This window comes from Molothrus ater, chromosome 15 (assembly GCF_012460135.2).
Source record: "Molothrus ater isolate BHLD 08-10-18 breed brown headed cowbird chromosome 15, BPBGC_Mater_1.1, whole genome shotgun sequence".
In the NCBI taxonomy this organism is placed as follows: domain Eukaryota; kingdom Metazoa; phylum Chordata; class Aves; order Passeriformes; family Icteridae; genus Molothrus; species Molothrus ater.
The window spans coordinates 7,062,130-7,087,954 of record NC_050492.2 but is presented as its reverse complement, the minus strand read 5'-3'; the positions used below and the strand labels follow the sequence as shown (position 1 = coordinate 7,087,954).

General features: G+C 38.5%; 1 protein-coding gene and 1 long non-coding RNA gene across 3 annotated transcripts in view; both read right to left on the bottom strand.

The window, feature by feature from the left end:
- GABRB2 (gamma-aminobutyric acid type A receptor subunit beta2) overlaps nucleotides 1-25,825 on the bottom strand; it is a 137,648-nt gene that overhangs the window by 41,987 nt on the left and 69,836 nt on the right. For both annotated transcript variants that reach the window (XM_036391479.2, XM_036391482.2), the window contains exon 7: nucleotides 23,837-23,919. In XM_036391479.2, the coding sequence (XP_036247372.1) occupies nucleotides 23,837-23,919 (83 nt within the window). The remainder of the gene's footprint in view (nucleotides 1-23,836; nucleotides 23,920-25,825) is intronic.
- On the bottom strand, nucleotides 13,982-16,421 carry LOC118691949 (uncharacterized). The gene is made up of 2 exons (XR_004981101.1): nucleotides 14,579-16,421; nucleotides 13,982-14,499 (listed from the first exon to the last, which is right to left on the bottom strand). It is a non-coding gene; the product is annotated as an uncharacterized LOC118691949 (long non-coding RNA).

Here is a 25,825-nt window from a genome sequence, read left to right as displayed (position 1 = left end):
CAAATCTGATTTATTTTGAAAACATATTTGTTTTTGTAAAGTTGCTTTTACACTGGCAAGAAAGCCTCCAGGGCATGATATGTGCTGTGTGATTGCTATTTGTTTGTGCACTGTGGATTTCCTTCCAACCCACTTCTCACCTAGAGCATTTGGTTACCCTAACTCAGCAAGTGACTTTAATTATCTGCTGAAAAGTGGCTGCAAGCTGTTGATTGAAGAAATGCCTCAATTCCTGTGCGTGCACCTAGCATCAATTATAACCTGCATCTATAAAATCAGGTATTTTAACACTTCCTACAGCAGCACTGCTTTTAAATCTCAGCAATACGTAGGAATCAACAATTTTAAGAGACTAAAACATTACTTAAGATTGCTTAAAGGGGGTTTTAGTCTAAAAACTGAATTGCTCTAACTCTGGCTGAGAAAAGGCACACTGAATAAAGAATTGCAGCATAGGCTTGGATCTCCACTTTCCATTATAGCCCTGCCTCCCAGCAGAGAAGATTTAATTGCTGTTATGCTGATTATTATTGCTATTTTTTTTCACTGTGCTATCATTCTGCACCACTGGGCTGTGACAGTAAAACAGGACTAAGTTTATTGTTAGTTTACTGTTAGTTACAGACCTGGGGAACTTCAGGATGTGCAATACCCCTCCTGTTCTGGGAGTGACTAGAACTAGAAGACAGGTAGGTGCCAAGAAAGAAACATCTTCCTGCTGCTTAAGCTGGGACTCACAGAGTCCTTTACTGCTTTCACTGTGCAGTCGATGAAGGAACTCTACAGATTGATACAGGCAGAACCAGAGAAATCCTTTTATTTTATTGTATTTTAAAACAAAAAGTAACTTCAAGGGGAAAGGAACACGCTCTAACTTCCCTCTCGCTTATATTCAATAACCATGAAATGAAAATTCATGGAAAATTCTCACTCATCTAATTCATCTTTCTTATTAAAATTAGCAATGTGTTACATGCTTTCTGGCTTTGTTGAAGTAGGTTGGTGTTGATACTACCTGACAGTGAACTTTCTATGCTTTTAACTACACCTAGCAAGAACAGCAAAATAATAAAACAATCTGTCAGCAGTTCACTTTGGCTGCTCAATAGTTTAAACAGCAAATAAGTGTTTCTGTGGGAGCACAAAGGAACTTTTGAGTCACTTACAGGCAGAGATCACTCTTGATTTAGATACAGGGCTCTACTTTATAATGGAGCTTTTGAAGACAGACATTCCACCTCTTCTATTGATTTTCTGTACATGAGCTCGAATAACTAAACCCAAGATTTCTGCATTCATACATCTATCATTCACCTAGTACTTTAAATAGGGAACTGATGCTTTAGAAGAAACAAAAATGCTACCTCATGTTAGTTTGTGTGCATATATCTGTATTTATATGCATTGCATATTTTTAACACAGACCAATTGAAAGGATTTAGACTTTATCTATACAGTTGTTTTTTTCCCCACTGAGTGTTTGCAAATTCATCTTATTTCTTTAAGGATATACTGAACTACAAGAATATACTGAAAAATTTGCAATCACTGAGAAATCAGAAGTCCATAACCTCAGATCCCTACCCCTGTCCTAATGATGTACTTGAAAAAAAAATCACTAATTCAGCTCATAGAAAAGAATAATAATTCCAATTGTTTCTTTTCTGTCTAGGAATAACCACTAAAATGAATTAGCTGTTACTGAAGATTGGAGAAATCCCACCTGATTGGCATTTAGATGCCTTTAATCAACATGCAAGGGTGAGAAGTCACTTTAACATTTTATTTTTTCACATAATATTGTTTCTTCTTCATCCTAATAATGAATTGCCTTAATAAGAAAAGGCTGAAAACTGAAATGGGGCAAGGCAGCAGTAAGAAAATTGAAAAATGTGCAAGGAATATGCTTAAATACATGACTTTGCCTTTATTCATCACATATTTATCAAACCCATCAGATTTAATCAATAAAAGCTGGGTTGATTCATGGCTTACCAGTGCTGATAAGTACTCTATTACTATAGGCTCTACCTCGGAGACTTAACATATGTGGCTTTCACACAGTGAAGGCAGCCAGATCAAATTTCGCCTCTTTCCAAAATCAGATTTAAGTGTCACTGATCTCAAGAAAATCTGTTCCACACATTCCACATCAATTTTAGATTTTACTTTGTAAAAAAAGCAGGTAATAGCATAATCTCATCATTTAAATTAGTGACCCCATGTCAAACAGAAAGCCTCACACAGCATCATATCTCTAAATCTTCAGCCCTCAATTGTTCTGACCTCTCACCTGTGCTGTCAGGATTTACACTACAGGAGAAGGAAAAAAACCAAAACCCAAAAATCCCAACAATCCACTCCCAAATCCATCCTGCAAACCAGATGAAAACTCTGGCTGCTTGCAGAGATGAGAACATAACTGCAGCATCCAGACCAGCGTGACCTTGTTGCGCAAGTTTTCCTAAAATCTCTGACCTGAGGGCTTCTCATTGAAATATTCCAGATCCTCGTGTCTCCTTGAGCTCTGCTGCTATTAATAACATGGGCAGCAGGGCTTATTCTGATCTGTTTTGGGTTTTTTTGTGGCTTTTTGAGTTCTTCAAAGGAACGTCTGTTTCTTGTGACAAACATTTATTCTCATACTTGATATTCTACAGTTTTATAAGAAAAGACAAAGAATTCTCTGTCCTTGTTGGAGATCGATTGAGACACAAAAGCAGGAAGTTTTTTCCTCATTGCAATCTCATTATTATGTGCAAATGCCCTCAATATTCAGTGTTTAATTTTAATCAGTCAACTTCCTATACAGTAAAAAATAAAAGGCACTACCTGGATGTTTCAGATAAAAGAAGGCTGGTTTGAGTGTTCCTGAAAATTACATTCTCTTAACTAGATAAATTCCAAGTACTTCTCTGTTTTGTAAAAGAAAAGAAAAAAAAATCCAAATTCAAAGAAATAGAAAAAACCCAGGAATTCATGCATATGTTACATAAATGCAATCAGGTGGAGTGCATTTAATCCCCTGGATTTCAATATACCCTGCTCTATTTTTCAAATTTTGTTGGTTTTCAAAATCTCTTGATTACCTGAAATAATTTGCTTGTCTTAAAAATACATACATAAATAAATATTGGATTTCTTTTTAAAATGTTATATGTGAGTACTGGTATGATAAGAAATATTTTTTTAATAAATGCAGCAAAAATATAATATAATCTGTTAATTTTGTTCAAGCAGGCCAGACGGCGTATAGCTTGTAATCTTTGGGGAGCAACAAATCAGATTAGTGTGCTCCCATACACTGCCTAATGCTATCAATTTCTGCTTGGAATCTGTAAGAAAGGCAAAAAAAAAAAATTGGAAAATTAATGTGTAACAGTCTATAGTATTATCTTATTATGGAGTTTGCACTAATGGGGCCAATCTGTGCACGGTGTGCTTTCTCCTGGGGAGTCATTAGGTGCCTGAATCAAAAAACATGTGGAATAGAAAAAGCTTTACAAAACCAGCTTTAAATAAAGAGGTAATTACATGCAAAGGGCATAATGTTGACAGCAATTATTGCTGCTAACCTGGAAATACAATTTACTTAAGCAGTTCTCTCACAATACTACTGTTTCCTATGAGAAGTCATATTATATTTCACTTCTCTTACTATGGGCAGCTTCTTTCTAATGTTCTGTGCTCCTCACCATCATTCTAGATTACAACAGCTTCAACAGCTAAAACAGCCAGAGAAACATTAAAAGAAACTATAGCACAGAGAAATGTCACCACAGGTCACAGAAGTGACCAAATCAGTACTAAGTGTGGAAACAAAAATCTGTTTCCCAGTCTGGTGCTTTTCCAGAGCAGCTGCTCACCCTTACTGGGACACAAAAATGAGCTTTCTTTAAGAGATACACATTTTTGTCAATCTAATAACAACAATCAGTGACTTGACCTATAAAAAGAAATGCACCTTGTTCTAGACCTCAGAGCAGCACTCCATAAATGGGAATTTTCATCAGGTGGAGCCTCCAGGGCCTGGTGCCAGCATGCACTACTTGGAAGTGGGTTACACACCTGAGATATTTAACATTTCCTGCTCCTTTTTCTTGTAACAATTGTACTCACATAACCATTAGCATTTAGTCACCAGTTTTCTCTACAGAACACAAATATAGCCAAAGAAATACCATTCATATGAGTCTGGCATGATGTCACCAGGCTGGCTTTTAATCCCTGAGCCACACAGGAGGGAGCTGCAGAGGCTCTGCTCAACATTTAGGAAGCAGTGTTGAGTGATGGGCTGTGCTTAGATACCCTGGAAATTGAAAAAAAATATCAAGGGAAAAGTGCACACAATGTCAGAGACACTAAGCCTTGCTTCTGACATTATGGTATTAGCTCTTCTAGCCCAGATGACTGATCATTCCAAAGATTACTTTGGAATTAAGAAATTTTCTCTGAGAGAATCTAGAGATATAAATACTTGTAACACATAAGAGGTTTTTTCCCTGCAATAAAAGAAGATGACTGAAGACACAGAGTCCTTCAAATCATGATTATACCTAACCTGAAACCATTCTCATTTTGAATGAATGACCATGATTAAAGCCTCTTAGGATTCAAATATATTTATATAAAAAGACAGGTACTCATGGGCAAGCACTAAGACCCATGATCAATTGGGTTTAGATTACAGAGTTGCTGCCTGGATATAAAATGTACATTCCATAGACACAGAATATGAGGATTTGAGGAAATTTCCAGTTTCACCAGCAGAATAAGCAAGATAGAATATATATTAAATGTTCATAGTGCAAAAGGAGAAAATTAACATACTGAGAATTCTGAGGATTTTTAACAGTGCAATTCAGGCCAGAGAGAGATTTAGCATCTCCAAATTCACAATCCTAATCTTGAGACTCAGACTAGAACCTGGACTCCATATGCAGAAACTGGAAAGAATTAACCTGCAGAAGGGTACATCCCCTTGTAAGTCAGGTTTGATGACCTGATTTTGGGGGATGTACAACTTCCCACTGGCAATCCAGGTAGACCAAACAGTTTATTTAGCTAGATCATTGTCCTTAGGTGAGCTAAACACTAACTCATCCGACAAATGCTACTCTAAGGTTGTTTTTTTATTTCTCTTAGCATTTAGAAGCACTCAGCAGAATCACAGAACACAAGGACATTCTCCTGAACTGAGGGATGGAATTGCTTTTAATATTGGTCTCATATTATAGGGAAAAAAAATTATGCAGACACAGCCAAGCCACAGTCATGAAAATATGTTCAATTTGCCTGTGAACTGAGCCATTTCTATATCTGCTGAACATTAATAGTCTCAAAAATGGTAAAGCATCACAGATACATGTAGTGTGCTGCTGGCACATACCTGAACAACATTAAAAGGACTAATATCCTCCAACATCTTTCTTCTCTAAATGAAGAACAAAACATGGGGGCCCTAAAGCCCAAGAGTAGATCCCTCTAGTTGAAATCTGTTCCCTTAATGCACTGTGCTGTATACTTGCATTATGACACAGCCCACAGCGAGGCAATCACATGGCATTTTACCCACACAACTCTCCCTACCACACATAACAAGCCAACAGAGACTTATTGTTCTCTCAGATACAGAAAATATTTCAACAGCTAAAAGCAAGTGTGTACATGGGTATCTTTTGTGGCAAGCCTGTGCTTTCCTGTTACAGAATCTACAAAACTGGGCAGTGATTTCTCTCACACAATCATGAGAGAGAGAAAAGGAAGAATATGTGAAAGAGATATAATATTCATTTGCATACATCTTTCAGGGTACCAGAAAATCACTCAGAACAAATGTGAATATGTATGTGGTAATAACTTCCATCCTTATTTCAAAGGACTGCTCTTCCACAGCAACACATTAGACAGGAATTTCCTCAGTCCTCCTGTAAGCTACCTAAAATAATTATTAAATTAAAAACCTAGCTTTGAAAAGGTGGCTGGGATCTATTTAGACAGCTGTCCAAGCAGCCAGAAGGCAGCGTGCCTGATCACTGGGAGAGCTGAGCGCCCGCTGTCAGAGCAGGAGGAGCGAGGGCAGCGTCCCCTCCTGGGCACTGAGCTTTGCCTGGGGTGACAGGGCTGTCCTCTCGCCAGGAGCACTGAGCTGGCAGGGACAGCCCATCCCTCCACACTGCTCTGCACCTGGGCCCCCAGAGCCTGCCAGGAGATGCCTCCTCACCCCACACACAACGAGCAGCAGCTGCAAAGGGCCCAAAGGGCTGGCACAAGTGGAGGGCAAAATGGGAGAAAGACTTCTGCTCTCTGTCACAGTATTTGTAAGTATGTGATTAATATTAATGTAATGTGTAAGGATCACCACTGACATAAAGGGTTAAAATTAAACTAAGGATCAATATGAATTCTGGAACCACACTGCAACTCAATATTTCTTTCTTCATTGCTATGAAATCAAGTGGCATAGTAATAGAACCTATGGTTTATAAGCTGCAGCACATTGAAATAATTCAGGATTTTTCTTCAGAATTATAGACAGAGCTTTTTCAATTCCAGTTCCACTGGAAAAGACCTTCACTCGATTATTCCCAGATGAAATTATGGGAATCATTATTATTTCTGCCAGAGCTTCCTCAGAACAAAGTTTTGGTTTTCACCTGTATTTCTATCAGATCTTTTTCCTGGGCACACATGCTAATGCCCAGAGCAGAACAGAAGTCAGCAGCAGCACAGACTTCCATAGCATGCTGCCAGTCTTCAGCATGCTTCAAACTAGCTGCATCATTTCTCTTTTTCATAAACATATAGAGGAAAAAAAAAAGCATTTTGGTTCTGACACTAAGATTTTTCTGAATAAACTTGTTCTTTGCATTGTTCTACAAGATGGCAACTTTCATTATCCTAATAAATTAACAAGAAAAGACATCTCTGTTGCAATCATGTTACATAAACATCTCACCGATAGAGATATATCATTAGATTATATTTTAAGCTCCCATATGTCACTAGAATTCATGCTGAAGCCACCTTACAATGCAATCTTTATGACAGATTTCTGTGGATTAACCAGCTTCCAGTTTTCTCTGACATTTTGTTAAAACTTTAATACTCTAAGCACTGTCGTTTGACATGCTTTCTGCCACTACTTTTGCCAAGCACAAGCATATGCTACAACACAGCAAAGGCTGCTCTTTGACTTACGTCTTCCACAGGAAAAATATTTTGCACTGACACTGCATATTGTTTTAAAAGTATTTAGCTGGTTAATATGTTATTTTATACATGTGGGACTTTGCTTCCACATGTTTTGTGACTCTTATTACAATCTGTTTAGATAGAGCATGTTAATAGTATGAAACTGACTGACTCTTTAAACATGCCATCACTGCCTTTCCCTATCATAGCAGAAACCTGCCAAGGTTAATCACAGGAAAGAACTTCTTAACTAAGGAGCAGGACAGAATACAACACCAATAAAATGATGATGATAGAAGACAGAAAACAGGCTCTGTCCCCCTTGTGGCACAGAGCATAGGTCACAGATTTCCCAAGTATGCTGTCAGGGGAGTTCCCTGGTATATCCATATTGGAATAAAATGTATTGTTCTCCCTTCCTCCAGAAGACTAAAATTTTTTTCTTGAAAATTCTTAGGTTAATAAAGATGACTTCCAAATTTGAAGCTACAGCTAATGAGAAGTTGCAGGGCAGGAAGTATCTAAAACTAGATTTCTGTTTCATTCCTACATATTCATCTGAAAATTCCTGGAAATACTTGCTGCAATAGGTGATCTTCAAATGATGCAGCATGCCATGCCCTCCCTTGCTGAGTCAGCTCTGGAAAGAAAAGTGGAAGAACATCATCACCACTTCTTCACAGTGGCCTCCTTTTAGGTATTAGGACTAGCTAGAATACCTGATACCCAAAAGCATGATTCCTATTAAGCAGAAATATCTGAGGAAACGTAAAAAGAAGGTGAACACCCCTCCTTAATTTCCAGAACATTGGAAGAAAAGCAAAGTTAACAGAAATGCATTAGTTCTTAAACAGCAACCCAGAATAGTGCCAATTTCATGAACACCTAAAAGCCAGGAATACTGACAAACTGAAATTGCTCAAAGCCCAGCAATGCCACTGGAAGTTCCTGAGGACATTTTAAATAATATTGCACATTCTTATGGGCTTTTTTTTTCACTGTTATAAGCAACAGAAACACACACAGTACTGATGCAGGGTACTGTGCATTTTCCCTCTCAAAAACCCCAAAAAACCCAACCACCAAAACCTCTAGTACTCATTCTCTTTTAAATTATTTTCATAGCACAGAAATTACACACACAAGGTAATAGAGAGGATAACTACTTCCCATTGTTATTCCAGAGGAGAACCTGAGACAAATTTACAAAGTCACAGCCTTTTGTATAGCTCAACCTGTCCTGTGCCTGTAAATATTGAAAGATAAACACATCTATGCATACTCAAATACTACTCAGTATGTACAGCAGTATACTTGTTATTTGCTGATGCTTGTATGCACCTGAAGAGGGAGTGCACACCATCACAAGGAGAAAGTGTAGACAACCTACTAGAAAATAAATCAAAACAACCTTTATGATCTTGATTATACTCAGAGACACTCATTCCAGCTCTGCTTCAGACTGGTAGGAGGAAAATGCAAATACAGTCTTTGAGTAAGACATGTTGAGTTCCTCACCTGTTTATCAAGCCTTAGTTTTGGGTTTTAATTAACTGTGTATACAATGGTAATTTAATGCTGGTGTATCTATCATCACATCCATCACTCATGCAAAATCTATTTATCAGCAAGGTTAGGGGCAACTGTACCTCCATAGATCCTGTCAAATGGTTTTCTGCTTGTCTTGAGAGCTCTCCTGGTGTGGATCACAATGAGTGGAAGTCCATCCCTGCATCTCACTGTGGTTATCTTTTTACTTCCCATTCCTACCACCTCCACTTTGAACTTTCACTGCTGCAATTTCAGATCTTCACTTCTTGTCCTAACCAACGTGATAGAGAACAGATTATCCTCTTGCACTGCAGTATATTTTGTACATTACAAGACTCACACTTCTCTTCCTTAAATTCCCCTTTACCAAACAACTCTTATCCTCTAAGTCATGTTTTCTAGGACTTGGGTTAACTTTCTTGCTATGCCTTGGATATTCTCTAATGGATACAAATCTTCCTTGAGGTGCAGCCCTTAGAAGGACATAGCCTGACCACCAGGTATTACCACTACAGGACCAAACAGAAAAATTCAGTTACTGTACAAACAGCACTTCCACTTACAGACCCTGATGCCAGCCTTACTATTGCTGCCAAGCAATCAGTGTCACATCACAATCCATGATATCTCCCCAAGGCTGGGCTTTTTTATTTTGTTTTGATTCCCACACCCCTGCCCTGGGCTGCCATTTCAACCTTGTTATTTCACCATTCTGAGATGCCAGTATTAGATGTAAAATTGGGAATTTGATTTTTTTTCAGGCCACCTCTCTAGTGAGAGCCATGAAAACCGAACTCTATCCTTTCAAGCTGCACAAATGTTTTGAAAGTTCCATAATCTTCAGATCATTAAATGAAAATAGTGAAGAGGGACTTGATAAAAAATTGTTTCTTTCCTGAAAACCCAATAATCACGTTCATGTTATTTTCCAAATGTGGTTTTCTCTAATCTGTGTTTCCTCACCTTGTTTATAATAATGTCGTTCAATACAACATCAGGAGCCTTACTAATGTCAAAATATAGGACATCTACTGCCTCCAGCAAACAACTCTGCTGTTCAGAAATCATCCAGGCACCACCACATGGGATCCACTCACGAATAGGAGTGTTAGGTTCAAAATGGAAAAAACAGTCACAAAAGAGATATTTGCATTGGCAGGGGGGAGATATAGACACCTGACCATTTTTTCAGACTAGAGGTTTAAAAATACTAATTGGACAAATAATTCTGTTGCTCATTTGAAATCATTAAGATTTCCAGCTCTTACTGTGACTGCCCAGAGGTGATTTTTCTCAGGAGACTGAGCCTCTAACAGTGCCATTGTACTGGCAGCAGTCTCAAGGGCTCCTCAGCTGGCACAGAGGGCAAGGTCTCACTGTGCTGCCAGCTTTGCAAACACTCTGGTGAACGCTTTATTAAAGAAGGTTTAGAAAGGAGAGCAATCCCTTATTGATGATTCAAACACAACAACTCAGAAAGCAAATCTCAGGATTAGCACGGAACCATCAGTGGTGAGGTGCAGTTATGGGGACACTGCCCATGAAGTGGCAGAGCAGACACACCAACTGCATTCACTCTTGACATTTGTGCCACAGCCCAGGGCAGACTCTGAAAGGCAGGAAGGAAAAACCTAGAAATAACATTTCTGAGGGAGGTATGTTACTACTCCACTTAACAGAGCAGGGAGGCAAAGACATAGATGCACTTACTGCTAGAAAGGCAAGTGATGAGAGAAAACAGAAAAAGGCAATGAAAATCAAAAATCCAAACAGCACACAAGTGCTTTCATAGCCATAAAGGTTACTTGCCAATTTTCTGTGGGATGACATCCTTTCAGGAAAATACTCAAGAAAGAATTTCTGGTCTGGTCATCAGTATGGGCATACTCCACAGGACATTTAATGTTATGACACAAATCACAAGGAATTCAAGTAATCAGCATGTCTTGAAATAACATGGGAACATGAAAGGAGTCAACTTGGTTTATAACAGATGGATAACAACTGCAAAGCTGGTCCTGGGCTCCTATCCTGACATTGTGGGATTACCAAATTGTTGGGCTGAAATGTGGACTTTGTGGAGCTTTGAAAAAATTCTGATAATTTAGGGATAGGTGGAATTTTAAAGATATGTGCAAGACTTTTTTTCATTGCTCAAGAGGCCTGTGATAACCTTACCTTCTTTTATATATGAGAAAGAAAGTGGCCGTCAGTGTTCCCCCTCTTTCATGCACTAAACATTAGTAAGCAAGGATGGATTCTCAGAAATTTTTATATTTCACTCTAACAACCTGAAAACTCAAATCAACATCAAGCACACAGCAAGTGAACTGGCTCAGTTCCTTTTTAGGAAGATCAGAGCTCTTCATGTTCAGAAAAGAGAATACTGAGATAGGCACCAACTCCAACAGACCACCTTTTCTCTCTTAAAATACCCTGAAAGTTACAGAACTTTTTTCTACTTTACTATCATCATTTTTCAGAGATACCTGCATACAGACAGGTAAAAAATAGATATGGAATGAATAACCTGTCCCCTAGATGAAATATTCAACCATTAGCAAGATTTATGGAAGTGCAAGCATGTGCATTCCATAAGCCAGCATGTCTACCCTTAGAAAACAAATTGTTGGGAAATATATCTGATCATACACTTCCCAAGGCCTTTTTGCACTAGTTTCAACAGCCTAAAATGCAAAAATACGTAATTTAGCTGCAGATACACAATAAATAACACCCAATAATTTCCTCATCAAAAGCTAATATAACTAAAGAGAACTTCTATTTAAATGCCTTAAATTAAATTGTAACATTTATTCTGAAAACCAGACCTATTTTAAAAATTAGTACTTATGGTCAGCCACTGGTATACTGATAGGTCGAGAACTGTCAATCAAGAAGGATTTCACGCTGTGTACACTGAGGCACTGATGCCAAATTTAGGAAACAGTCACAGGACACAGGATCTCCTTGAGACAACACAAAGCACCAAACCCTGCCTTGTCCAGATGGCAACTGGAGCAGACTGACCTCACACCTTGGGCATCTATGAGCAGCCATCAAGAAAAGACTGAGCAAATCTTTGTCTGAACAGTAAAAATCTCATTAAGCCACTCTGCCACAAGGGTGACAGCAGAATGCTTCCATGGCTAAATCTCCATACACTGATGACATGTTCCCAAAAATCTGGAATACAAACCCATTTATTAAATGTGTGTGTGCTGATACTCTGGGTATCAGCACACACCAACAGTAACAGGTTTTATGAGAAACCAGCAGCACTCAGCTCAAAAGAGGGACAACACACTTCAGGCTGCATGTTCCAGTTCCAACAACGATGACTTGAGATGGGAACATCTCTTATGCAAACCTCTTTAAAGGGTGAAAGCTTTTGGTTAACATTTATTTGATCAGATTTTAGTGAGATAAGGACTCTGAATCTCTTTTAGCTATGTTGACCAGAAAACTACATTGACATCAGCTGTTCCCACACACGCTACAGGAAATAGCAGTGGCTTATTGATAGATCTGTCTTCTGCAGACAGCTGCAATGCAGTGGACAAAATCTAAGACAACCAAGGGGCTGAAAATAGTCCAGGTTAAAGTACACAGAGCTCCACATCAGCTCATCTGCCCTTCTTTGATTCTGTAAGAACAGATGTACACTATCTGCTAATTATCTTCCTCTATGCAACAGACTCCGATATTTTGCTCAGATATTTTTATAGCATACTTTGATATTTTTATCATGATTGGAAAAACAATTTAGATAAGGAAAGATCTAACTAAAAGGCTTGCCTAGTCATCATTCTCATAATTATTTAGGGCTTACATTCATCCTTCCTATGGAAGCAGTTTGCAATCTATTCTGAACAGCTCACTAGGGATGATAGTGCTTGAGCTGAGAGCTGAGCTTCTTCGAAGGTCAGACACTCATGGAATAACCATTATGCAAAAGCAAATCAGGAAATTTGGATATATATTTGCAATAACAAGGTATTGCCTCCTTTTTTACAGACTGAGTGAATTTTTGGCTGGTCAAGAGGCCTCATGTGTTGACTTATGAACGTGTGGAACCAACACTGCTGTATTTTCAGTCCCAGGTGGAGTCTCCCTAGTGAGCTGTGTTCTACCTTCTGGCTAAAATACTTGCCACAATCATCCAAATCCCTGAAGGTAAAGATGACTTTAAAAAGCCCCAAAAAAGGGAAAAAAAAAAAAAAAAGAAAGAAAGGAAAAAAACCCAACAAAACAAAAAAAAAAACCCACAAAAACAAACAGCTGCTCTAGGTTGCCTTGTGTTTAAGGAAAACATGCTGCATTCCAAACCACAGTATTTTCCCTGTAAGAGAAAGAAAAAGCACAAAATGTCATTGTTTCTATCATCCTACTCACCTCTAGAGCAGCCATATTAACATCTCAGTATTCATTCACAATAGCACTTTCTAGTCCAAGAAAAGAGAAACTCAAAGAAGTAGTCAGAGGAGCTGGACTTGGTCGGAGGTACTGGCTACTGCTCAAGCAGGAAAGATGTGCTCCAGCCCTTTCAAAAAAAAGCTCATCTTCCAACAGCAGATTTCATGCCCAGAAAAAAAGTGCAGCTTTAATCAGCCTAGAGAGCTCCCTGTAAAAGCAAGTCATTCTGAGATATCAAGTATGAAAACAGGTTACAATGCTTGTTCATATGTGGCCATTACAACTATGAAAATCATCCTTAAATGATAATTACATCACTGCTTTTGCCATTTAATGTCTGGCAAAATTATGGCCATACCATATGTAACAGGCACATTGACCTAATTTATCAAATATCTTTTTTTAAATTCCTTAAAATCAAAAGCAATTTGGCATCCAGCCATAGAACAAAGTGTCCCTGAGTAGAGCTTCAAGGCCAAATATGAGCTAGCACATATGTAAATATGTGCAAATAGGAACTCACTGTTCAGTTACAAAGACCTATCTTCAAAAAAAGGTGACTGAAAGTCTCTTCATGGATCACTCAGCAGCACAAGTTGACAGGAATGTGCACAGTAGAAATGCTACTTATATTTGCACCACTTTCAAGAATCCCTACCCAAAATAATTTTTTTAAAGTATATTTTTATATGTATAAATAGAAGAATTAGCTGGCAGACATTCAGACCTCACAGTCATCTTCTCTCAGCATATTTCAAATATTTTCCATGTTTTGCTGTGTTCATAATTGCATTGCACTCATAAGAAAACCACACAGATATCAAAGTTAAAACCACCACTTTATTTTTTAAAGAAAGTTAACATATTTAGTAAGCACCTTGTACTTTTATAATGCAAGCAAGTTACCCACACCTATACAATCAATTCTACAGTAGTATCAGCAGTACATAAAGGGTCATTGAAAGGGGAAAAGGGGAAAAATGGGAAAATGAGAAAGATAAAGAGGAAAAGAGAAAGAGAGAAGGAGATCAAAGGGGCAAAAGACAAAAAAAAGAAGAGATATCTATGCTGTACATAGCACACTGTAGGGTAAAATGCTAATTTTGGACATAGTGAGATGCCAGCTTTTTTGCCATCATAGCAAAATGTAAAACCAAGTTCTTGAGAACCATCTTCCCAAAAATGAATAAAAATAGAGAGAAGTAAAAGATAGTTCTTCTTGGGCAGCAAGACAACAACTTTGACAGGAAGTTAGGTTGATTTTGCAGGAGAAAATGTCATGCATTTACCTATAATGCTGTGGAACCTGCAGGACTTGAAGAAAGTTGTTCTTGAAACCTGAAAGGAAAGCAATAATCTAACTAGTACATGTGCACAGTACACCACTACCTACCTGTGCTACAGCAACATAACTTACAGAATAAAGGCATTACACTTGCAGCACTTTGGTGCACACCTGCTCCCCTGAACATTCCTGTTAGCTGTCTGGGGAGAATGAGAAGTTCCTTGGTATGGATACCATCACTATGATAATAATTCTAACAGGATAGGAGTCACTAATGTTACTCTTTATGTCTGCAAAGAAAAGAAGATAAAGAGGGACCATAGGTAAAATGAAAACTGTTCTGCTCTTTGTCCCTTTACAGAATTTTCCCCAGATTGTGTGTCAGGAACAGGTTACAGGCTTCCAGACACAAAAAGCCCCCATAGGAATAAAATCATAATTCACAAGCAAAAATGTAACTTACCAGCATTTCAGCATCACTCAGGTTGCCTGTGTAACATTCTGGTGCAGATCACTCTCCCAGAGGTCAGCTGTTGAAGGGATGATTGTTCCACCAACAAACTGCTGGTTCCTTGGAGTGCCCTGATGGGCTCCCACAGACACAGGTGCCTGCTGTGCTTTTATGGAAGTTGTTCCCACAGCAGCCCACAATAGGTGTGTTTGGCTTGAATAATGCTGGGTCTGATACTGGACAAATGGTCACTTGAAATGTATGCTGACTGTGAATTGACTGTTTAAGAAAACAGCTAAAAGTGGCGATTTTACTAGGAAACTAATGTGTAAGTTTATGCAGAATTCACCAAATACTCAAATAATCAACTTTGACACATCAATAAAGTGCCCGGATTCAGCAGAGTATTTGATTCCGTCCATTGCAGACTCCTCCTGATAACAAGGTGTTGTTCCCATCATGTCAGAGTGGAAAGGTGTGTTCCTACACATACAGCCAAATACTGACTCCCACATTGTTTTTTCTGTTATGTTACCATGTTTTTATATAAGATTATTGTCTGGGCTCAGATAACATCTTGAATTCTGGCTGCAGTGACACATCAGTCACCAGATGAGACAAGCCTGTCTGAGAGAAAATGCACACACTGGATTGCTCTGCAGCTGAGGAGAACAAGTATGACATACCACAAGTTCAAAGTCTCTGCATTTCCAATACATTCCTGCAAAACTGACTAATTATATCTGTGTTCCATACCCAATAAGGACAACTTTTGTGTTGTAGTCATAGAATACAGAGAATTGCCTTTTAAATGCATGTAACAACAAAAATGTTACTGAGCCAAACACCATAATGAAAATTCTGAGATCATTATCCAGGGAAAAGAACCCTTTTTTTTTGAGAGTTTTTAAACCATAACAAGCATTGACAGACACACTATATAATGGGAATAGTACCTGGGTACCTGAACAAAGAGATATGGAGCAGATTATACCACACTAGATTGTACATGAAAGAAAAATTGCATTGTTAACTCTTTGTTAAATTACAGAGCTACTTGCACAGCATAGTGATTTATTCAGAGCATTCTCATGGTATTGTCATTCTGTTCCATGAGTCAGGAACTTTTTCACAATGCAGGTCACGCAGCCCTGAGGTTCTATTTCAGATCAGTAATGGTAAATACTTATTCCTGATTCTGTAAGGCAGATGTAGGATCCCAGGACAGGATAAATCAGATAGAAAACTTCAATTAAAATTCTTCACTGCTATGGTCAGGTTGTCTGGGGAGGTTTTTCAATCTCTGTCCTTGGAGGTTTTCTAGACCAGACTGGACAAAGCCCTGAGTAACTTGGTCTGACCACGGAGCTGACCCTTTTTAAATAGATTTGACTAAGGACCTCCTGAGGTCCTTTTCATCCTGAATTATTCCTGAAGTACAACCTGAAATGTAAGTACATATTAATCTACTTAGTGACTTCTCTTTCCTCACTTAAAAAGCCACTTTAAAAAACAAACCTTAATTATTGCATAAGAAAAAGGACAAAAATAAACCCCAACTCTTTTATTTGCACACCAATGCAATTGGTGAACTATTTGATCAGCCTGACTAGCAGTACATGAGCAACTGAAAACAAAATTAACTTGTCTCACAAAGCTCTCATCATTACCAAGGTGTGATCAAGAGATGAAAAAGTTGTAATTTTTAACTTTGCCAAATCTGCTTCTAATTCAATTTCTTCTCTGTTATTCCACCAAAGTAAAATAATGTTCCCTAGACCTGTCTGCTTGGAAGGTCAAACCTTCCTCCACTCAAATCTAATGTCATAATCAAAACTGAAGATGATCTTATTACTCTCTCTGGCTTCTACTTGCTGAAACAAAACCAATTAAATTGTTTTCCTGTTCAGTGACCAATGATGCAATATTCTGCATTTGAGCATCAGTAAGAAAAAGTAATGAAAACTTGGAGTTTGGAAAAAACCAAAACTAAATCACACAACCAAAAAAATTCCAACCCTGCAGGAGAATACGGCTATTTCTTTTCTTTAACAAGAGCTAGTGAGGAAGGTTAAGCTCATATTTGAGAGATGAATCTTTAATTCCTATTCTAGAAACTTAGGACAAATGGACAAGTATCAGTGGCCCAAATGCAGAGCACTCTCACCAATCTGGTGATCTGGCTTGCTCCTCAAGCAGCAAACTGAATTCTTGTCAGAGCAGGAACCTAATGAGCCTCATCTCACCCCAGCCCAGCTGTGCTGCCCATGGGGACAAAGAGGACCCTTTGCCAGGGTGGGTAAGAGTTGATCCCATTTTGGTTGTTGTTGCCTTGTAAACAGGCCAAAATTCCTAATCAAATTTCATCTGAATCCGCAGTTCTGCAGTGACTCAAATATTCATTTTCATTCTTCCCCCACTTCAGTAATTCAGCATGAGCTGAAGAGCAGTAGCAAGAGCACTGGCATTACTATTGGAGTTGCTGCTAGCAGTGACCAAGGGCAAACACAGATCAGACTGACAACAGACTCCAGTGCCCTCCTGCCCCTAGATGTTTTGAAAGCTAATCTGAAAAAATTGAATTCATTCTTTAATGTAATTGATGAACAAAAGACAATTGTAATTATATAGAGGGAAAAAGCTCTTTCTCTTAGCAAGTAAAATGGCTGTAGAAACATTTCACTTTTCACAGGTATGTGATCACTGTGTGATAGTCAAAATTTGCATTGTTTTCTAATTTTTTTCCCAAACCTTAGCAATTACATTTGATACTTTCTGAATATGAACTTTTTAAAAATAATAATAATCCCTTGATAAATGCAGGGTTATTTGTAATAAGGAAAAATCTACTATTGTTCAAATTGAATATAAAAGACAAAATGCATTACAAATTTTAAAATCGTTCTCATTTTGTTTCTCTCTTTTTGATTATATATGTTCTCCATATTCAACTATTGAATGAGATGACAAAAAAAAAAAGGCACTCAAAATTGTTAATTTCTCTGTGGAAATCTGTGTTGCTGGTATGGCCTGAGACTGAAAGGCACAGATTAGATATTTGTATACTGCATTCCCTTTTAGATTTAACTCCAGGTAGCTTGAAAGCATTAAGAGTCTGTTTCAGAGCTCCTGCAGAATTCTTTCTTCATTTGCAAACAGTACATCACCTTGTTAGTGCTATGAGAACTCCCAGGAAGCAGAGACTGCTGCAAAGATGTACTGAGATGTAATGAAAAAAGGAAGATACTTCCCTCTTGTCAACCTTAGGGTAATAAATCTCGGGTGTTATTTGAGCTCCAGCCTGAAAGCCCAACCCCCAGCTGGGTGTGGGGGTGTGTGTTATCAAACCCTACAAACACTGGTTCCCTTGCACACAGCCCACCCTGATCATATGCACTGCTGGTGAGTCTGAATTTCCTTCCCCTCTTCAGGCAACACAGAAGAATCATCTACTGCTGGGGATTATTTTAGCTCTTCCTGAATCATCCTATCTCCACACTGAAGAGGAGTCAAGGATTTCCTGTTCATTTTCAGTGTGCATTATGCCACTGAAATTATACCTTTTCTCTTCTCAGCATGCTTGAGATGGAATTACTGAGGACAAATAAAGAACAAAGTACCTGTCCCAAGGAAGCCACACCGGAAGCTGTGGTGCCAAAATGGCAACAGACATGGATGGAATTCATCGCTGTTTGTTAAACAACACATCTCTGCTCCACACACTGTGCTGTACAGGTTGGATTGGCAGAGAATTCAAATTAGGAAATCTGAATATGGAGATGATGAACAAGATGAAAATAGGGGCACCTTGATAAGACCACCTTCTGCTGATAGAGGAATACCCTCTCTGCAAGGGCCATGATGCAAAACAGTCTCAGCTGAAGAGACAAAGGGGATGGAATACACATTAACTCAGATAAAAGAAAAAAAAAATTAACAACTTTTAAAATTGTAGCTGTCAGTGTTGCAAGAGTCGTGTGTTTAGCTCTCCATTTGCTGTGCAGTTGTTGGAAGTCACGTGTTGCCATGGTATCCAGCTGTGCTGAGCACCCCACAGCCGGGGACCGCAGCTCCTTGCCTGGCATCCAACACATTGGCCTCTAACCCAGAAAAGCCCTGCCTGGTCAGCACCTGGAGTCCCACCATTTGTCCCGTGTGACCTGATTACAGCTTTGATCGATGGCCAGAGCAGCCATCTGCAAAGTACTCAAAGCTCCAGCAAAAGGCTGCTTTGATTTCTTTTCAGCGCCTTAAAAGTACTCATAAAGTCACCTGGAGCACACAAAGATGACTTCTCTTTCTCTTGTTGATGAGATTTCACAGATGATCTGATTAGAAAGTGTTTGGGACCGGGCTGCACTGCCACGGGCAGGAATGACACTTTTTGACTCTGTTTCTGGCTTTTTCCACATCCTCTTACGGAACGGTGTGTTTTACCTTTTAACCTAGTGTGCTTCTCTGGTGGTTTTGTCGTGAAGTTGAACAAAAAATTCTAATGGTTTCTGCTCCAAACACCTCAGGTTTTCACATAAATGAAATGTCCTGAAAACAATTATTTCTCATTCATCAGCAAAAATTCCCCTGCCTGTCTGTGAGTGTTTTTCCCTGGTCAGTACAGCCACATGGGGAGCTCGCTCTCTGCCAAGGGCTTGGATGTGCTGCTTCAATGCCACACAACATGGAAAGAGTTTCTGAGGAGAAACTCAGTGCATTCTTGTTTGTTCCACAGCTACAAAGAAATGGAAAAAAACCCCAAAACCCGCTATCAAAAGGCAGATTCTGAATTTTACTCAGTATACCATAAATATAGGCAGGCCTAACTCATTATGAAACAAGATAAGAAGGAATTGAATAAATTTTTGTCTTTATGTGGCACAACATAATTGAAACCGACAAAGGTCCAGATGTACCACATGAATCTTGAATAATTGTGTTTAAGAATAGTCAAAAGAATCACAATAATTTCTGTTAGGCTGAGGATGTGCAATATGATATTTTATTAGTTTATAGGAATATGAAGTATTCATCAAATTGTCTTGTACTTCTTATTGCCTTTGAGCTCTCACTAGTCTTATGAATGATTAGCTGAGACATTCCTCTCAACAGTTACAATTCCAGGGAGGCAGGAAACAGCAGAGAAATAAAATCATGCTCATGAATCATCAGAAACTCAGCAATACAAACTGCAGTGGCCGAGGTAGGGTGCAGAACAGGTATTTACTGAGACAAGTAAATATTCAACTAAAAAAGAAAAAAACTCTGTTTCCTGCAAGTTGGGAAACTAAAAAATGAATATTTAGGAAAATTGGTTTCCCTCTGGTATTATAACCCTGCTGTTCAGTATGTTGGAGAAGAACAAAAGAAAGGGAGAAGTGGAATAGCTCAGAGTAGGCCCCCTGGACACGATAGCCCACAGGTTCAGAAGCATCTTAGCAAAACTGAATATTCAACAAGCTTCTGCTTTTAAAGGACCTCAGAGTGTAACTAGCTATACATGGAAAAAACCAGGATTTCATTCCTCACAACTGGTACTTTTTAAACTAATGGAGAATAGATCGCTCCTACACTTTCAGCATTTCACTAAGACTGCCCTTAAAAATGCTGTCTCTTGAATCTTAATAGATGATATCACCCCCTCTATATCATGTTTTATATTTTATATACAACCCTTTTGCACAATAATTTCTAATTTGACAATTAATCTATATTGATGCAAATCTAGATTAACAAAAACTTGATATTGGCCACAAATGTCAGTAAACACTGTGACATGAAGGAAAAAAAAAGCCCAGGTATTTTAAATAGGCATTCAACTCTGGCATCAGCAAGAGGATGAGGGGAGGAAAGGAAGAAGGAAGCAGAGAAAGAATGGAAGGACTTTAGAGACAGTAACATGTATTGGAACAGAATAAAAATATCATTACAACTCAAATGACCTGACTTGACAATAACTTCTTTTTTAAACAATGCATAGCTGAACTGGATTTCATAGAAATATTTTTATAAGACTAACTAAGAAAAGACACCTAGTAAAGGTATGTAAAAGATGTGTAGGAAATTGTACTGCACTGAAAGGTCATGCTTAATACAGAAAATGACTGTAAGCAAAGCTCTTCCTTCTTGACATTAATATTCCTTAGTATTTGTGTGTTGATGAAATTTCTAATGAAACAAAATCAGCAGGCATTGTCAGGAACAAGGATGAACAGAACAAATATAACAAGAACTGGATAACCTTGAGGACTGTAGCAACATTAAGAACACTGATTTATGTGAACAGTGTTATGAAATGCCAAGTCATGTGCTCTTAGCATTATGCAAAAAAATTCTTCAAAAAGCCAGCAAGAACCTGCTGCTGGAAAATGAGTGAGGAAGGGAAAGACCTTACTGTACTTTTTGTTCCAGAAAAGACTCTCACCTGTGATATGCAGTAGTGAAGAAAGGCAGAGGTGGCTTTTTGAAGAAAGGCAGGAGTAATGCCATAGCGTAATACAAATTTCATCTGGGACACTGTTCATGGTGCTAGTTATTCCTAATGAAGAACTAATGCCAGTTCTGCATTTCTCTTCACATACTCCTGCATGAGAAAGCTAAAAAAGACTGGAATAATCAGTTTAATGAAATGAAGTCTATGAGAAACTGCAAGTGTTTTCATTAAATGTGCTATGAAGGTCCCAGTAGGGCCAGAGAAGACACTGAATTAAAAAAAAATTGTAGGTCCAAGCAAAGAATATTAATTTCATGCCTTCATAGGCATGAAAAGACCTGGGGTAGGAATTCATAGAATATCTAACCACTACAAGAAAGAAGTGGTGAAACAGTAATCTAAGAGGATCAGAAGGGCAAGAAACCAACCTTCTTCAGGCATGCAGCTAAAGCACTTTTTAGAAGTGAATATGACTTCAGCACCTGCATTTAATAACTTATTCATCCTGCCCATCTACCTATCAGCACTTTTGCCTTAAGTGATTCATGAGGAGTAGACACACAGGTTTTCAGCAGGACAAAATGGTGTTTATGAAGACCAATCATTTTCTGAAGCAGTCTGACAGTGCTTCAAAACACAGTTCAAGTGTTACTTTATCCACATTCTTTAGTGGACTTTATTATTGCCATGACAGACAGGCTGGCTACACTTAGTATCCTGATTTAAATCCATTTTACCTTTGTGATGCTGCAACAGAGCTCACAAATCCCCAGATGACCTCTGCTCCAGGCATCCCAGCTTCCATGGTAAATTCAACTTCTACCCTCTCTATGATATAACGAGCATTAAGTTTTCATACTGAGTGGAACAACAACTTTGAGTACTCGATACCTCAGTTTTTAGGATTGTTTCTAGAAAGATAAGTGATCTGCATCAAACCTCTACATCAGATAAAAGGGAAATTTCAATTGACAAGTCCCACATTCTAAGTCTGAATGAGAACAAGTGCTCTCATTGAAAAGCAGAGACACAATTTTCTTCTTTGCCCAAGGACTAACCTGACAAGTATTTCCTGGGAATATTTTCCAGAGCAGGTTGTGAAAGGATGAGAGGAGGGATATCTACTTTGTGAATCCCAATAAGACTTAGTCATCTCAGCAATGCAGAGAGATGGCAAGACCTTGCTGGCCATTTAAACAACGCTGTAAACAGAGAAAGCATCTCCTTTGACTCTCCAGCTTCCCACCTTACATACACAACTGGAAAATAGAAAAATACCAGGTCTTTGCTACAAGAACAATTAAAAGACACTGTCACAGCAAAAAATTTCTCAATAAAATCTCTCTAAGCCTGAATTATGCCAAGAGTTTTCTCACACATTATAATCAACCTAATATATATACACTACCTGTGTACTAGTTGCATAATAGCAGGCTGCAGGTATGAGATCCTGAATCAAATGCTATCAATGGAAATTGTACACAGAACTACAAAGAACCTCAAATAAACTAGATTTTATCCACTCTCAGTGCCAAGTCCACCACTGTATTTGCTGCTTGTGAATACCAGTACACAGAATTCTAAAGATAGTCTCAACTCTCCTTACTTATGCATGGAAATTATTTCAGGCAACAGTGTCACAAGAATTTTAGCATATCTGTAAATTCCAATAAGATGAATGAAATTTAGACACAAATGTAAAACATATTCTTAAATGCTTTCTCAAACAGAAGTTCAGCTGTAACGAGTTCTTACCAGACTGTAGCAGAAATCAAACACAGAAATCCCACATATTTCATAATACAGAGATTATTTTAAAAATACACATACTTGTGTGCTGTATATTAAAATGTTACATTAATCTTGAAAGTTTTTATATAATCTTAATTAAAGTGTTAAATAACATACTTGCAATATTGTCATTATAAAAGTGATCATGAATCTTTTTCAGAGAAAAGACAGATTTTACTTGACAAGTTTTATCTACATAAGTTCAATAGACACCAGCCATTAAATCAGTATATATAAACAGACTGTTTACATGCTTTGAAAGTTTAACTAGAGCACAGTGGTTAGGAAAAAACCCACAAATCACCTATTTCAAGGACAATTTTAACCTCTTGCCTTCACTTATAAATGGAAACAAGCTGCCACCCAGTTCAGCAGTAAAGGAGGATAAAGAACTGATAATAATCCTCGTGCTCCTCACATGAACTCCAACAAGGCATTTGAATGAGACTTTAAAAGCTGTAAATTATCTATAAAAACACAGAATAACTTTTGCTAATCCTTGTGCCACAAATTACTAATCCATCTGGAAAGCTATTTTTTTTGCTTGTGTTTACAAGGATCTAAGCATCATCAGACAGAAAGACAACTGGGTTAGTAGCATGTAAAAAAAAAAAACCCAAAAAAACCCTGAATACAAAACATGAAAAAACCAGAACTCAACAGAAATAAAAACTCCAAAGCAGTTGAGCAGAGAATAAGTAGGATTTGCAGAAGTACTTACAGCTTTCAATCTCCAGCGTGCAGTTCTGCTCATCCAGCGGATATCTCCGCAGGTCCATCATACAGGCAGCTGTTGTTGTAATTCTGGGAAGGAAGGAGAAAAGTTTGTTAATGTGCCTTGCTCCAATCTTTCCACCATCACACTGTGCTCAAAGAAGAATCTGTATTTGTCATAGCTGATGCTCAGCTTGGTTTTGCCTGGGTGCCATGTCTGCTGCTGGCCGGTAACCAGCGCTGTCCCAGCGAGGTTCTCCCAGCACAGCTCCCCTCAGCACAGGAGTTTTCTGCTGTGTGCTAAGCACAGCTGACCGGCCAAAGCACCTGGGGAACCTGTTTCCACACCATGAGAAAAATGAGCAGCCATTTGTACAAGCTTTCTTCAAGCTGAAAGGCTGATCAAATGAACGGGCTCAAAATGCAAAATCCAACATGATGATCTCCACAATGGGACCCAAGGTGGAGTAGATGGAGTGCCTGCAACACATGCAGACAGTAAGACATTAAAGGATCAATGTCTTTCCCAGGTATTAATGAGAGATTGGGTGACCAACACTTCTCTTCTCAAAATCCTGTGTCATATATGAGGTTTACTACTGGCCTTTCATAGTAGATATTTAGAATGTTCAATATGAGTGCAAAAACTTGTTGGATATTCTTTGTTCTGGTAAAAAGACTTCAGAGAACTCTTTCATTTGACAGATTTTATTCTTTCTCCTTGAATACCTAAGAAAGTGCTCATTAGTGGCAGAAAATTAGAGGTGCCTGGTCAAAATTCACTCAAAATAGACTGTAGCAATCATTCCTGCAAAACAGAAATTAAGAATCTTCATAAGTATGCTTACTGTCCTTTCCTATTGGTTTCTTGGAGAAAAGGAACATCTTTTGGCACCATGTCCTTTTTTCATTCCATGTAGGCGTACTCATAGAATACACCTACATGGAAAATATAATGGTTTTAATCAGTGTGTCTTACCAGAGATGCTTCACAACTAAGTTTTTTGGAGTGGGACAAAAGCACGGGGAGAAAGGCTCCTTTGGTGCTCTCAGTGAAAGCCTTCCAGCTTTTAACAAAATCAGACTGCTGAGGAATGCATGTGAGTTGATAGAAAATGCAAATGGAGCAAGCAGCAGCACATATTGGTAAAAAAAAACCCCTTGGCAGTTAATAGTTGGTTCCTTATTTTTAAATTTAAAGAAAAATCAAAGAAATCACCCTGTTCCAGTATCAATGTAAGACTGATTGTTTTGGGGCAAACTTCAACAAAGGTATAGTGAGACCGGAAAATAATTACAGGTCATGTTTTCTTGTTGGGTTATGTTTGGGTTTTTTGTGGGGAGGTTTGTTTTGATTTCCTCAGTACTTCCACACTTATCTGTATATTATAGCCAAGATTTTACAAGAGCTTCAGTAGTTCACAGAGGAAAAGGCAGAGCACAGGCTTATAGCCAAGGTTTAAATGCACAAAAAAGTTATGGTAAAAGCTAACCTGGTTGACTATTAAGCTTCTCAGAGCTTTCTCTGCACTAAACACTTCCTTCCAGGGTCTACCAGATCCAAGGGTTCCACACAGAGACAACCCCCAGCCCGTGCTACCCTCTGCAGAGTGTCTGTACCCACTGCTGGAGCGGAGAACTCACAGCTCTCACACATTGCCAGAGGATTTTTGGTGCAAAAACCAAGAGGGGCCAAAGGCTGCAGACAGCTGGGATAAAAGCTCTGTAGGGAACATCAGGAAATCTTTAAAGGACACAATGCCCTGCACCTCACTAGAAAGTAAAGGGAAAAAAGTGGCATGGTAAGGAAAATGATTTGTAGAGCAGGGATTTAATCAAATCAAAACAGAAGTTTTGAATAATGTATTAAATTCAACTTGCTTGTTCCTTCCTATCCATAATGCAAATCCATTGAAATAAAATCAGTAGTCTGTCCTTTCCTCTCCTCTTACCTCCCTCATATTTTTAGCCTGGCTTCTCACATTAATAGTGAAGT